A 15,381-nucleotide genomic window follows, 5' to 3' on the forward strand; every position below is an offset into this window, starting at 1 on the left:
TCTTGTCTCTCTGTCTCTCTTTCATGATTGTTGGGTGTTTTTTTAAGATTTTATTTTTAAGTCCTCTCTGCACCCAACGTAGGGCTTGAGCTCACAACCCTGAGATCAAGAGTCGCACGCCCCACCGACTGAGCCGGCCAGGTGCCCTGCTCTGTCTCTCTTTTATTTAGTTAGTTAGTTAATTAATCTATTTATTTATTTTAAAGTTTATTTATTATTGAGAGACAGAGAGAGACAGAGCATGAGCAGGGGAGGGGCAGAGAGAGGAGGAGACACAGAATCCGAAGCAGGCTCCGGGCTCCGAGCCGTCAGCACAGAGCCCGACGCGGGGCTCGAACTCATGAACCGCAAGAGATCATGACCTGAGCCGAAGTGGGACGCTCAACCGACTGAGCCACCCAGGCCCCCCTCTCTGTCTCTCTTTTAAAGGAGGGGGTCTGTGGTAGTGGGATGGATGGGGGAGGGGTGGAGTGGAAGTCGTGGTGTGGTGGCTCATGTGCTGCATCGGGGCGAGGGCGGATCTGAGAGGGGAGAGGCGAGGGCAGAAATGGAGGGGGGCCCGGCCTGGGGATTCCCAGGCTCCGTGATGTGCAAGTGTGTGCAGTTAGCACGAGTCCGAGTAAGGCCGTGGATGGAAACCAGGTCAGCAGTCAGGAACTAGGACACCTGCCCCTTCACCGGCCCTAGAAGGAGACGCGCAAACCAGAAAGATGGGGCAGACCGGGTGGGTGGTTTGAGTGGTCAGGGGCCCTCTGGACAGCGTGAGCCTCGCGGGGGAGGGCAGAGGCGATGATGGCGAGCCTTCCAGAAAGACCTCTGAGTGGCAGACCCACGGCAGGGCGCCTGTGCTGATGTCCCCGCTCGCTCACGCGCCGAATGGACAGGCGGGTCCTGTTAGATCGGCCGCAGGATGCAACCACAGAGCAGGAGTGGGGTCGGGAAAGCGGCCGTCGGGCAAGCGTCTCCACGCAGACACGGCGGGACTCAGCGGCTGACGGTGTGTGAGAGGCAGAGGGGAGACCAGAGAGAGACATGCATCGTCCTTCTCCGGCGCGTGCGGTCAAGGCTCTGGTGATGAGCGAGGGAAAGACTGGGGGAGGGGCTGCACGGAGTCCATCTGGGAGCGTGAAGTTCAGGGGGAAGTGCCACGGAAGGGGGAGGGGCGGGGCTGAGCCGCGATGTCGGGAGTGCACCAACGCGGCCGCGCGTCTCTCCGTTAACGGACGCTCGTGTGTGGTGACCGCGTGTCGGGTGCCGTGCAAGGCTGTGGCGCCTCACGGGGTCCACAGGGACAGACGCGAAGAGAAGAGGCTCCAGGAGAGGGAGCTCTGAGGGAGGCCCCGCTCAAGGGTGGGACGCGAGGAGGAGCGGAAGGAAGGAGGCGACAGCGGACGTGGCTCCGGGGAGGCCAGAGAGGCGCACGCCCCAGCGAACGGACGCTCAGCCAGCACCTGTCGCTCGCGCCCACGTCCTGCCCTCCTCGTACCTGTGGAGGTGGGGAAGCCCGGGGAGCTGTCTCTCGTCCTGACCCCAGGGTCCCCGCGTGACAGCGCGGTGTCCGATCTCAGCGAGCACACGCGGTGGACTTTCCCGGGTGTCAGAGCGCCCTCCGCTCCGCCCCATCCGCGTTCCGGGGCTTGGCCGGTGAGCAGGTGCCCACTTCTCCCCATGTCACGTCTTCTCCTCCGTGGGCGTGTTCTTCTCCCCCTCCTGGTCGTTGCCCTTTACCTGTCTGTGCTGAAGCCGGGGCTGGGGCTTGATGACTGTAGAATGGTGAAGAAGTCCAAGGATTCTGGGGTTTGTAACCCTGGGGATCGAAGAAGGTGAGCTGTGGTTGGTAGGGGACCCAGGGGATCAGAATTCCGGCCTCAGGAGAACGATGGGGTCAAAGAGGGATTCGTGGGGCCGTGGGAGAACAGGAGAATCAGGAGGGGGCGCTCAGAGATGGAAAGCTTAGTTGGGTGTGGTGCTCATACTTAAGATGGGGTGACACTAAGCCCTCTTGATGGTTCCTTGACGGTCCTGGGGTTCATCACGAATATCAGGGCCTCCTGGCCGCCTTCCAGTCTTTGTACAAACGTAACTCTGAGCTGTTCGGTATATCCACCGGCCGGGCTCAGATTTCAGTGACCTGCTGGGGGTCGTGGGACCCCCGGGTCTGTCCCAGACTCCCCCATCAAGGAATGGTGGTGCTCCAGCGTGAGGCTGTCCTGTCACGAGTGCATTTCCTCTCGCCTCTCCCTGGAGATCAGTGTGCAGGAAATACCAGCTTATGTCTTTGACTCAGGGCCACAGATTTTATGAGGACGCCTGGGGGGAGTCTAGAAAAATGTGTCTCAGTTTGACATGCAGAGGGGCACGCAGTTGACCAAGAGCTCAAGAGGCCCTTGGCCCTCCTAGCTGTCACCTGGGCCGATCTTGAATTTCTTGCCTCATCGACTATGATGTCCCGAGTCCTAACTACTCGTCTTACGTCTACACCTCATCCGCTTGGCCCCCCCATACTTCTGTGTGCATCTGTGACTCACCAGCAGGCTGCACACTCCTCGAGACCACTCATATCCATTTTTCTATCCCCAGACCAAAGGAGGTGCTCAGAAAGTATTTTTTGAACCCGTTAAAAAAAAAAAATAGGCAGTATTTTCCAGGCATAGCAGCAAATCCGCGGATTAATCGCCGTGTAACCAGGTCAGTGTCAGAACCGGGTTCAGACCTTTAGCTGAGTGCGTGACTTCACGACCCACTACTCTTCATAACGTACTCGCCTCTGCCTTCATCCTGACTTGGGATCCTGGACTGGCAACAAAGGGGAATATGACCTGATGACCGAGCCACTGACAAGGTTTCAAGGACAGAAAGTGATGAGTGTGGCTGCGGACACGTTGAGTTTGAAATTACGCGTAACCGACAACCCATGCGTTCAGAGCCCCGCCGGTCACTGGCTGTAGGGCCTCGGACAAGTCACTGCGCTGTCGAGTTCCTCCTGGATCCAAGGAGGCCGAGGAGGACCCCTTGCAAGGTCATGTGACAATTCCGCTCCCTGGAGCCGGGGACCTCCTGCTCCCGGGGACTCAGGAGAAAGACCGGGGCTGCAAGTGAGAACTGGTTGTCAAAGTCACGGGGGTCAGTGAAGTCATCCCAAGAGAAGATGTAGGAGTGTAGGCAGACCACAGCAGGGGACACGAGGGAAGGGGACCGGGCTGGTTTGTGGTGGGGCTGGGGGAGGAACCTCCGTGTCCCCGAGGCCCAGGAGTGGATTCCAAGAAGGACGTCCTTGGTAGCGCAGACTGCCAAGGAGACACGGAATGGATAGCGTCCTCGGATAGCAGCCTGCAGGGCATTGTGGGAGCAGAGGTTCTGCTCAGGGGCCCCCCGGGTCAGGACGGGCTGGGGAGTGGCGGTGGGCATCGGGACTGCGGCCTGGAGGCGTAGGCACCGGGGAGGCTGGCCCGGTCTTAGATTCAGAGACCAGTTTTGTGTGGGTGGGGCCGAGGCTCCTGAGTCCCCAGAGGCTGTGGATCCCCACGCCCCCCCCCCCGCCCCCGCCCGGGGTGGCAGGTGGGCCTGGTGTGCAGACAGGCACCTTCCAAAATGCTCGGGAGCACAGCCCAGCAGGCGGGGGAGGACCGTGTCCGGTGCAGACGCCTGGCCTCCCCGGCCTCCCGACTTGGGAGTCCCCCACCCAGCGCCTGTGTCTGTGTCTGTGTCTGTGCCCGGGCAGCAGGGGGTGGGAGGTCTCCTGGTGAAAGACCTCCCGGCGTGGGGGGGCCCGGAGATCGCGCTCCTGTCCCCACACCTGCCTGCGGAGGAGGGGTGCTCGCTGAAAGACGGCACGTCTCATGTTTTGCAAGTGAAGCCGGTGGACGGACGTTTCTTCTGTTTTGCATGTGCTGTTTCCGCCTGCCGCCTGGTCCTCGGCCGGCAGGGCGTGACTTCTGGTTTATTTTGCGGTGAAGGTTTAGGACTTGGTGATTATTGATGTTTTTGAATGCTTTTCACTCGATCCTGCCGTGTTTTCTTTTTCAAGTTATGAACTTAAAATGTCCCATATCTCACACAGGCTTCGTAAGCGGATTGCATTTACTGGCTCTGTTTTCCCTCTGTCTTTTTATTTAATTTGAGAGCTGAAAGGGATTTAGGATCTGGGCTGACCCTTGGTACTTAGTATCAGTGAGCATTTAGTCTGAGGAATCCACAAGCCCATTGGAATTTCTGAGTATGGAAAATTTCTAAGGAAGGGGATTTACATTTTTTTTTTTTTTTTGATAAATTCTCAAGAAAATCAGGGGCGCCTGGGTGGCTCAGTCAGTTAAGTGGCCGACTTCAGCTCAGGTCATGATCTCACGGTTTGTGAATTCGCATCCCATGTTGGGCTCTGTGCTGACAGCTCAGAGCCTGGAGCCTGCTTCAGATTCTGTGTCTCCTTCTCTCTCTCTGCCCCTACCCCTGCTCACTCTCTCTCTCTCTCTCTCTCTCAAAAAGAAATAAACATAAAAAAAATTCGCAAAAAATTCAGATGCGTCTCAGTTTGGAACCATTGGTAGTATAGAGGTTGTCCATTTGTACCTGTTTTCCCACCGAAAACAAAACCCCGGTGGTACGGTGAAAAACACACACTTCAGTAGCCTCATCGGCACAGGGGAGCGTGGGCGCCGAGGCCCCTTACGAGTCCCTCCGAATATCTTTGATCCCTTCAAAGAATTACTTGCCCCCCTGCCCCACCCGTTCTCCAGCTCATCCTTTGTCATCAGGCGGTATAGGAAAGACCGGACAAAGCGGTGGGAAAGTCCTGAACGTGACACAAATCAGAGCGTTGGCCCAGCGCTTCACGGTTGGCAAAGCCCTTCCCGCACAGGAGCATCGGCGTTGGACACAGCGCTCCCCGAGTCCTTGCAGAAAGACCTCACAGCGTTGCTTCCGTCATTCATTTTCTTAAACAAGTCAGTACCTAATAACGAAAGGAAACGAGAAGAGAGGGGCGCCCAGCTGGCTCAGTCGGTAGAGCACGCAACTCTCGATCTCGGGGTTGTGAGTTCACGCCCTCAAGCCCCACACTGGGCATAGAGATCACTTTAAAAAAAGAAAGAGAGAAATGGAAGTTCTGACTACCTGAAGATTAGCATCATGCCTTCTTTAATATGTTGATTTCAAGTCCCTTTTCCGTTTATTGTTTTTGTTCTATGGAACATAATTGTGACCTCGTGTCTGTAGGGTGCTTTTTTCTGAACACGGTAGCTTGATTTCTCCCCACACTAAGTCTTTACGAGACGTAATTTTTAACGGTCTCGCGTTTCCTCATGGGCTTTATTTTTAGCGCAAAGTCTACCGTGAGTCGTAACGGTTTTTCGGGGGGGGGGCTGTCTCCATATCAGAACTATCTGGTGAACTTTGAAATCATAGTTTTGGTTGCAAAATGTAGCAGCCAGATAGAAATGTCCCTAACACATAAGCGTCCAGCCTTGTGGACGGTAGAAGGTGCACAGTGACCAGACGTATCCTGTAAGCCACATCCCACGAGGGTCACGGGCAACTTCAGGCACGTCTCTTCCCAGTCTGAGCGCCTCCCTTCCCCGTCCGCAGCCACTGCCCTCACTCGTAAGGCTTCTGGTCCCTGCTTTGCCTTATGAGCTTTCTGCCCTGTTACGTATCCCCAACCAGTGAAGCTGAATCTGGGCGGGAGGGCCTCTCTGTAAATGGTGCCACGTAGTGCGTGCTCTGTGTCTGCCCCTTTTCCTTACCAGTGTGTCCTTGGCTGCACAGGCGTGATGTGCACTCTGGCGTGGCCGCACCCCGGTTTCTGCACCGACCCAGCTGCTGACGCTCAGGGTTGTCTCCAGCCGTGCAGACACATGCCCGCACACCGTCTCGTGTGTGTTTCTTGGCGCACTTGCGCACGTCTGGCCGTGGCCCGTGTGCCGGGGAGTAGTGACCAGGTCGCAGGTGCGTGTCAGTACATCTCTTAGCGAGTATCGCCAGCGTCTCCAAAGCGGTTCTGTGCACCTGTACGTTTGGTCGGTATCACATGCTGGTTTTGAATTTTTTTCACGTTTATTCATTTATCTTGAGAGGGAGAGACAGAGCATGAGCAGGGGAGAGGCAGAGAGAGGGAGAGAGAGGGGATCCCAAGCAGGCCCCACGCCGTCAGCACAGAGCCGGACGCAGGGCTCGAACCCACGAAACTTGAGATCGTAACCAGAGGCGAAGTCAAGAGTCTGTCCCTCCCTGCCGTTTAGATTTCTTCTTTTATTCTAGAAAATGCTGTATTTTTTTGTTGGGTTGTCTTTTGCTCGCCGCCCTGTAGTAATTCTCTATACGTCCCGGGTACGAGCCCTCTGGTGGTCACGTGCTGAGGCAGGGGGCTTTTCCCCTTTGGTGGCTTTGCCTTTTCGCTTGCTCACCGGTGAGTTCTGATGACCGGATGTTCTTGACTTTGATTTAATGTAATCGTCAGTGTTTCCCCGTTACAGCGAGTGCTTTGTGTTTTACCTGGTGACGTTTTCGAGTGGAAGCTCTGGGTCCGAAGCGTCGGTGGTCAGCGGGGATGTGAGTCCGGATGTGGCAGGTGAAACTTGCAGGGACCATCCTGGGCGTCGGATGCTGGCCGAAGGGAAGCCAGGAGCTAATGGGTCTCGCGGGGAAGTGCCTCCAGCCTCTGTGCAGCGCTTGGGGGAGGTCACCGTGGAGGTCCCGTTCCCTGACGTTGGACGGGTTCTGTCCCCCACCCCTCAGCAGCGGGCCGTGCCCCTTGAGGCTCGGCCCATTTCTGCCGTGTTTGTTCAGGGTGGCCCCGAGGTCCGGGGGGCACCGTGTGCGGGACGAGACCCCGAAAACACAGGTGGGGCCATGACGATAGAAAGCGGCGTTGACACGCACTCGTTGCGGCGGAAGGCTGCCCTGCGTCACCCCCGCCTTTCTGCGCACCTGCCGGGGCCGGCGCCCTGCTGTGGTGCCCCGCCGACCTGCGGGCTCTCGCTTTCCGTTTCCAGCCCTGCTGGTCTGAGTCCTCAGCCCTGCGTTCGCTGCCTTCAGTTTGCATTTTCCTCCTCCTCTTCTCTTTTTCTGTGATTTAGGGCTCGTTGGTTTGTAATCCACAGCAGAGGGAGGGGCCCACGCTCTAAATGTGGGACTTCTTCTCTCTCCGGGCGTCTGCGGACCCCCCACCTCCCCATCCCGTGAAGTGTCCCCTGGCCGCTATGCTTGGGGGAGGGGTCACAGACAGTTCTGGAATCTGATGACATTGTGCAGGGCGGAGGGGGCCCCAGCCTTATGTCTGCTCCCCTCATGGGTCCCTGAGCCCCCGGTTAAACGCTCCTGCTGCGGTGGAAGGACCCTGCGATGGCTTCCCTCAGTAGAGCGTTTCCCCGCGAGGTGGTCTGCTGGAACACTGCGACGGGTTCCTCTCTGGCACCCCCGTCCTTTGGGCCTCATCGAGGGGCTCTGTGTTCTAGAATCCTTGGTCTCTGCCTTAGATTCGGGACAGGATGCCACGGCCATCAGTTCCTTCCTCAAACCTCTCCATAAAATTCTTCCTGCTGACCGTTTTCTACTACCCTGTCCTTCCCAATGACGTGAAGCCCCAGGCGCGACCCCCCAAGACCTTTATCCCGGGACCCTCTTCTGCAGGCACAGGTGCCCTGGGTGGTGTTAGGTGCCAGGGGCTGGGGCCGCACGGGCTCTTCGCTTTAGTGACAGAGGGCGGATCGGGTTCGGGCACGTGTTTTTCTGCGGGAGGACAGAGCAGCTCCTACGTTGTGGTTTTTAAATTTGTCGTACTCTTCTCCGCACCCCCGCACGTGATTCTGAACAGCCCCGTAACTGTCTCCCTGTCTCCTTGCACACATCTGTCACCGTCCTGCACACCCCCAAAGGGTGAGTCTTCCCAGAACATTCACTCTGTCCCCATCACCTTGCCCTTGGACAGCTCCCCCTCCCCTCACCGTCTGCAGGACAGGCGCTAACCCTTCAGCCGGCCCGCCCGCCTCTGGCTCTGCCCTCAGCCACCCTGAGCCGTGCACCTGCCCCGCGCCTGCCCCGCGCTTTCCCACGAGGCACTGTGTTTCCCGGTGCTGCTCACGGAGAAAGTCCTTTTTATCCCCGCGTGTGCAAGTCCCGTCTGTCCCCGCGACGCAGCTCAGGTGCCGGCTGTTCACAGACCACGTCCCCGCGCACACCCGCGGAAATGTGGCCATTCCCTCCCCGAAGACCTTCTCGAGAACCCCCGTTTTCCCATGGAGTTCGGGGGAGCTTGAGGGGGAGCAGGCCAGCCTGAAGTCCCGACCGTCCGTGTCACCGAAGGCCATTATCAGAAAGCGTCGCGCTCTGCGTGAGCTGCAGGAGGAGGGAGACTGTTGGGTCGCGGGCTTCAGCTCCGCCGGCCGATGCCAGAGTATCTCCCGGGTGCCTGTGCCGATCGGGACTCGCACAGCGGTGTGTCGGAGCCCCGTCCTCGTCCTTGCTCGCCCTTGACGTTGGACGTTGTCTCCCATCCCAGCCTTCGCGGCGTGCTCCCGCCAGGCCGGGGCCTCGCCAGGACGTCCGCCTGCTTCCCACCGGGACGGGCACGGTGCACCCTTCCCTCTAGAGCCGCGACCCGCAGGCTGCACCTGGGATTCTTCTCGGTTCTGCCGGCCGGAGCCGAGTCCTCTGGGGGACCGGGGAGTGTGGCCGCGTGCCCCGTGCCCCTTCTCCCAACGAAACGCCGGGAAGGAGTGGCTCGGGAGACCATTGGCGGGTGGAGAAGCTGAGATTAGCCTGCAGGAGACACTGAAGAAAATATAGGCGTCTTCAAATTAATCATCTCTCTGTACCTTCCTCTGATAGACATTAATTCCTTTCATGTTTTATTAAAACCTCACTTGAAGGGCTCTTAATAACAATAGTATAATTTGCCAAACGTGCGTTCGCTTCTCTTTCAGAAATACGTTTGCGATTATCGGAGAAACCGTAGAGAGGGAGGAATAAGAAACGAGATGCCCGTGAATACCAAAATGGAATTTATAACGCGTTCGTTTCGTTCGTCCCTCCCGCTCCCAAAAATGTCACGTCCGTCATTTTTGCGAAACGTTATAGAAGGGGGAATCCCAGTCCCTTAGGACAGAGATAGCCCCTAACATCTGTCTCTGCGACGTTCACGTTCGTTTTAAGCTAAAGTGTGTAAGTCAGATGATGTCATTTTAAACCGGTAGCCGTGGGGGTTTCGCGAGTTTAAGCGAGCAAGGGTTTGCCTCTCTGTCCTCCCCCGTACGTGAGCTAACGGCGTGCGCCCTCTGGTCTCTGCAGGTACGGCGTGAGTCCTGAGAACATCATCCTGTACGGCCAGAGCATCGGGACCGTCCCCACGGTGGACCTGGCCTCGCGTTACGAGTGTGCCGCCGTCATCCTCCACTCGCCTCTGATGTCAGGCTTGCGCGTGGCTTTTCCGGATACCAGGAAAACGTACTGCTTCGATGCGTTCCCCAGGTAAGCTCGCACCTGTGCCAGTGCTGGGGCGTCCGACGACCCGAGTTCAGCCTCCACCATTAGCTGTGGGCACCGATAAATATTTCCTGAGTGTGCCCAGGACTCAGACCCTGCGCTGGGCACGTTGGGGGTGTGGCGGCCACTGGGACGCGTCCGTCCGCCAGAGACTTCGTCCTCTGGGCCTGGCTCATCTGTAGAACTCTCCCAGATGATGTGCAGGGACCTTGCTGGGACTGACGTCCAGGATTAGCTGGCTCGGCTGTGAATGCAAGATAAAAAGAGCCGTGCCCACGTATCCTATAAACACCTCCCGTTCGGTATTCGCTCGTTCACGGAGACGGGCGCGTATGGTTGGACTGCAAAGAGCTCGATGCAAAATGTACGATGAGGCCATTCGTGGTCTCCACGCTGACATGCAAACCGCGAGCACCGTCGGGTTTGAAATCTCTTCCTCTTTCAGACAGACGGGACGGGCGAGGGAACATGTGAGGCGAGCCGCTGGCGGGCCAGTGACTTCCGTGCTGGGCTGACAGGCCGCTGTGCTGCCATAAGTGAGCAAACCCAGCCCGGCCCCAGACCCCTGCGAGCTGTCCAATGTTGTCCTGCTGTTCGGTCCCCACCCCCTTGCCCGAGCGCATGGACGAGAGCCCTGGGCCGGGTCCTCCCCGGCCGGCTTGCGGGAGGCGGCGCATTTGCCACCTGCCCGTCCTTGCTGTTTCCTCGTCCCGCTAATGGAAGGAGCAGGAATGGCCGACCACCCCGCTCCAAATGCAGAAACCGCGAGCCGGTGGCTTCTTGAATATCTCTGTTGGAAAATTTCCCTTTTTTTTTTTTTTACAATCCGAGTTGAGAAGGAGCGCCCGGCTGGCTCGGTCGCTGGAGCGTGCGACTCATGGTCTTGGGGTTGTGAGTTCGAGCCCCACGTTGGGCAGAGATTACTTAAAAAAAAAAAAAATCTTAAAAAAAAAAAGAAAGAAAAAGAAAAATCTGGGCTTGAGGAAAGTACTGTTCCTAAAAACGATTTGCCTGCTCAGCTTGTCCCGTCGCACGTTGCTGAAGCGGTCTGGGATTGTCACGGTGGGACCGGCCGGCTCCTACTGCCGTTTTGCAGGAGAAGCCTCGGCAGAAATAAAGCCCAGTTTTAGGGTGTTGATCGACCCACTCGTGGCTGTCATTCTGCTCTTGCCGGAGGGGAAAGAACACCATTTGGTTACATAAACATCCGCCCAGACTGTCTCCTCTTACAGAACGAGGTCTTCTGGTAACACCTTGGGTGAACTTGAGTTCTGTGCGGTTTGTACCAGGGTTTAATGAGATGCAGCTTCATGGGAAGCCTGACCCAGCTGCAGATTCCTAGCGGCGTGGCTGGGAATGCTAAGTGGGGCGAGTGCCCCTCAGACGTGGCCTTATTTGTGCCGAATTGGTAATGAGAGGCCAGTTTGTTGAAAGGGAGATGTTTGGCGTGTTTTGTGGGAAGCGATGTTAGGAGTTACCGGGGCAACAAAATGAATAGGTTGCTTCCTGACTCAAATTAGCATATACCTTAAAATATAGCCATGGCAACTAATTGCAGCTTATTAATTAACAGTGAACCCAGCAACTAATCCTTGCTGGCTGTGTCTGGTCCGCCAGGCACCGGGCTGAACATTCCATCGCGAGCCTTCCTCACTTAACTCTTCGCCACGGCCTTAAGTTGGTCAAGTTACAAAGGACTCATTTTACAGATTAGGAAACTGAGGCTGAGCCAGGTGAGCTGTTTGCCGAATTAAAGTAGGGGCGTGGGGACTGCCAGAAAGTGCCCTGGACAATTAATATGATGGATTCCAAACCACAGGCAGTCATGCAGATGTTCTCTTAGAGCTCTGTTGGTGCTTCTGTCTTTAAAAAAAGGTATTTCCTGTTTCCTTTTTCTATTACAAAAAAAGAAAGAAAGAAGGAAGGAAGGGAGAGAGAAAGAGAGAGAGAGAGAAAGAAAACGAAAGAAGGAAGAAAGAAAAAGAAAAAGAAAGAAAGAAAAAGAAAGAAAGAAAAAGAAAGGAAGAAAAGAAAGAAAGAGAAAGAAAGAAAGAAAGAAAGAAAGAAAGAAAGAAAGAAAGAAAAAAAAAGAAAGAAAGGAAGGAAAGGAAGGAAGGAAGGAAGGAAGGAAGGAAGGAAGGAAGGAAGAAGGAAGAAAAGAAACAGGGCGCCGGGGTGGCTCAGTCGGTTGAGGGTCCAACTCTTGATTTCGACTCAGGTCGTGATCTCACGGTTCGTGGGCTGGAGGCCCGTGTTGGGCTCTGCACTGACAGTGTGGATGGAACCTGCTTGGGATTCTCGCTCTCTCTCCCTCCTGCTTGCACTGTCTCTTTCTCAAAATCAATAAGAAAATTTAAAAAAAAAAGAAAAGAAAAGAAAGCTTCAAGTTAAAAAAAAAAAGGAGTCGTGATCATTATTTGGTTTGTAGCTTATTTTCCTTTACATTTAGACTCAGACATCTAACTGGAGACACTGTCCAGGCTGTAGAGATTCTCTTGAATTGTGCGGAACAGCCCCAAGTCTGTTCTGTCAGTAAATATCTTTCTAAGTGAAGATAACTGGACTCCCAGATTCTCAGAAGAAGGAGTCTTGTTAAAATTAAACAGGAGAAATGGGGCGCCTGGGGGGCTCAGTCGGTTCAGCGTCCGACTTCGGCTCGAGTCATAATATCACGGTTCGTGGGTTCGAGCCCCGCGTCGGGCTCTGTGCTGACCACTCGGAGCCTGGAGCCTGCTTCGGATTCTATGTCTCCCTCGCTCTCTCTGCCCTTCCCCTGCTCGTGCTCTGTTTTCTCTCAAAAATAAGTAAACGTTAAAAAAAAATTAAACAGGAGAAAAGCGGGTTGGGGATCTGCGAGATTGCATGCTGGCACCCATGGCCCTGGTCTTGGCAAATCCCTGGCACGTCCTGAAACCATCGGAGACGTCACGAGTCACTCGTAAAGGTTGTGTGCAGTTGTCTCGAGAGCTCTGTTACCCGCACAGGCTCAGGCCTGCGGTAGTGATGCCTCCCTGGGGTTAGCGCCCTCCGTGGTTACCGGGAGGTGGGCTTTCCTGTCTCCTGCTTTCTCGTTGGAGAGTGAGGCAGGTGTTGTACGGAAAGGGCAAAGCGCCTGGCCGTGGAAGACGTTTACTCTTTCGGCAGCGGGGTCCCCCAAGACGGTAACACTTTGTCTCCTCGGTAGCCGTGGCTGGGACCAAACACAGAAAGAAGTCACGGGCGGGGGACTCTGGGGGGGACAGCCGGCCAGATCCGCCTCTCTTGCCGCGTCCACAGGTTAAGTGGGGGTCCGTCCGTGGGCGAAGTCGCCTGCCCAGCTGGCCAACGAGGCTTAAGGTCTTGAGTTTCTCTTTGGGAAATGTCTTCGGACCCTGCAGCACATTCCTTTGGAGATCCTCAAATATCCATCCTTTGAGGGTAGATTTGATTCTTGTCAACCGTCCGAAATCATTCGGACTCAAAGCTAGGCCTGCATCGTGTTTACAATGCTAAGTAGCACAGTGTTTATGGAAAGCGAGGCATCAGCACTTAGAAAATGAGTTTTGTGGGGATCTTGTCCATCGATTCTGAAGCCGTCTCGCCAAGAAGACGGAGACCCTGGGCCGTGTGGATTAGGTGTTCGGCTTTCCGAAGAGACGCTCTGGCAGACATGCTAAGTTCTGGCCTATTTATTTTTTTAAAGAAATCCTCTCTCCAAAACATGAATATGTCCGAAATATTAGTTACTGGATGGTTAGTCCGGAGGCTTTTAGCCGTTCTGTTTTTAATGAAATACTGTAAGGAAAACACAGTGACCAAATGCGGTATGGTGTTCTTGACCGGATCCTGGAACAGAAAAAGGGCATCAGTGGAAAAACTAACAAAAACCCAAGCAAGGTCTGGAGTTTAGGTTACGGTGACATGCTGACATTGGTTTCTTGGTTCCGACAATCGTGCCGTGGCAAGGTATGGTGTGAGCCTTACGGGAGACGGGCTGGGGCGCACAGGAACTCTGTTATCTTTGCACCTTTTCTGGAAATCCAAGATTATCGCAAAATGAGAAGGCTTTTTTTTTTGTTGTTAGTTTATTTATTTATTTTGAGAGAGAGCAGGGGAGGGGCGGAGAGGGAGAGGAGAGAGAGGATCCCAAGCAGGCTCCATGCTGTCAGCACAGAGCACAGCGCGGGGCTCAGACTCACCTACCGCGAGATCACGACCTGAGCTGAAACCAAGAATCGGACGCCCACCCAACCGAGCCACCCGGGCACCCCCGAAAAGTTTACTTAAAAAACAAAATGAGTTACTAGGGAGGTATTACCCTTCCTCACCTGTGATTGCTGATCCGGTTACATTAGGTGCAACGTATCTTCCCCGGGGCGTCACTAACGGAGCCCTTTTTCTCCCCGCCCCGTTCTCTTTTGCAGCATTGACAAGATCTCTAAAGTCACCTCTCCTGTGTTGGTCATCCACGGTACAGAGGACGAGGTCATCGACTTCTCCCACGGCCTGGCCATGTACGAGCGCTGTCCCCGAGCCGTGGAGCCCCTCTGGGTGGAAGGGGCCGGACACAATGACATAGAACTTTACGCACAATACCTGGACAGACTAAAACAGTTCATATCTCACGAACTGCCTAATTCCTGAAGAAGGCGCCTTGATCGTACCTCATTTACTGTGAACACACGAGTCCTCTGTTTCGCACGTGCTTGAACTGGGCAGCGGTGACGGTGTGACAGCCACGGGGGACGCGCCCGCCTTTCGGTGTTCCAGTCAAATTGCTGAGGAAGTCCCCGCCTTCTGTATCTGGAGGCGGCTCTCCTCGTTCACACAGCACGCTGAACCGAACATTTGGGGCAGCCGGCGTCCCCCGCCTGGCGGGAAGGGGGGAGTGGGAGCTGGGTGCCCGACGGTCGGTTTTCCCGTGCTGTGTGGGGAACGCTCACATCTGTCGCCCCGCTGTCCCCACCGGTCACGGTTCCCTTAACGCAGGACTCGGCCCTCTCCCCACCAGTGTTCTCAGTATTTGACATGCAGCTCTTTTTCCGGCCACTGGGTTCATGGGTTCGATCCATTTGTGAAGCTGTGATTAGAATGCAACCGGAAAACTCGGGTGACGAGCATTCATTCCTTTGCTAAGTTTCGTTCACAGGCTGATCTCTTACCCCAAACAAACCAGCCCAAGGGTGACTTACTGGAACGATCACGAACAGGTTCGTCCACTGGAACCCTGTAAACATAACTGGAATATTCTTAATCAAAAGGAAACTGGGGTTTTTTTAAGCATAAATTTATTACTAGTCCACAGAGTTTTAATATTTTGATGGTCCGGTTGGTCTAACACAGAGCCTAGCCGACTTTCCTTCTGTGAAGCCCTCCTGGTAGGACTTTTTTAAAGTACTGTACATATTTGCAATTGCATTGTGCATATAGATTCTTAATGGGTAATTTCCTTTTGTCGGGCTACAAGGCAAACCGCAGATCCCTCGTTTGTAATGTAAATGATTGAATACATTTTGTTAATATGTTTTTATTCCTATGTTTTGCTATTAAAAACATTTTATAACATTTCCAAGACAAAAACAAAAAAAATTGCAAGTTGATGCTTTGAACAACTTATGTAACGGAAAGTTCACTAAACTAATCGTTTTAGTTTAGGAGCTACTTGGGTTTTGACACTGGAGCTGCACCGAGTAAGCATCAGAAACGGAAGATGCTTAAAAATTGCCACATTGCTCATCTTGGTTGGGGGTTCGGGTTGGGGGGGTTCCTCGGTTTTGATTTCGTTTTTCTTTTCAAATTTAAAAGCCTTAAATGTACTGTAAGCCTCAGATTGTTGTACAGCTGGATCGCGAACGATTGCCAGTCTGTGTACTGTGGCGTGGAGAGAGCACGGCGGTCGGCCACGGAATAAAGAATGCATGGATCAGA

The 15,381-nt window shown here is 54.7% G+C and overlaps 1 protein-coding gene across 1 annotated transcript in view; it reads left to right on the forward strand.

Moving 5' to 3' along the window:
- The window catches only part of ABHD17C (abhydrolase domain containing 17C, depalmitoylase), a 49,091-nt gene extending 33,710 nt beyond the window's left edge, over window positions 1-15,381 (forward strand). The window contains exons 2-3 of the mRNA XM_053888610.1: window positions 9,280-9,459; window positions 13,878-15,381. Coding sequence (XP_053744585.1) covers window positions 9,280-9,459; window positions 13,878-14,097 — 400 coding nt within the window. The 3' untranslated portion in view covers window positions 14,098-15,381. The remainder of the gene's footprint in view (window positions 1-9,279; window positions 9,460-13,877) is intronic.

This window comes from Panthera pardus, unplaced genomic scaffold (assembly GCF_024362965.1).
Source record: "Panthera pardus isolate Hobbes unplaced genomic scaffold, ASM2436296v1 HiC_scaffold_23, whole genome shotgun sequence".
Lineage (NCBI taxonomy): Eukaryota > Metazoa > Chordata > Mammalia > Carnivora > Felidae > Panthera > Panthera pardus.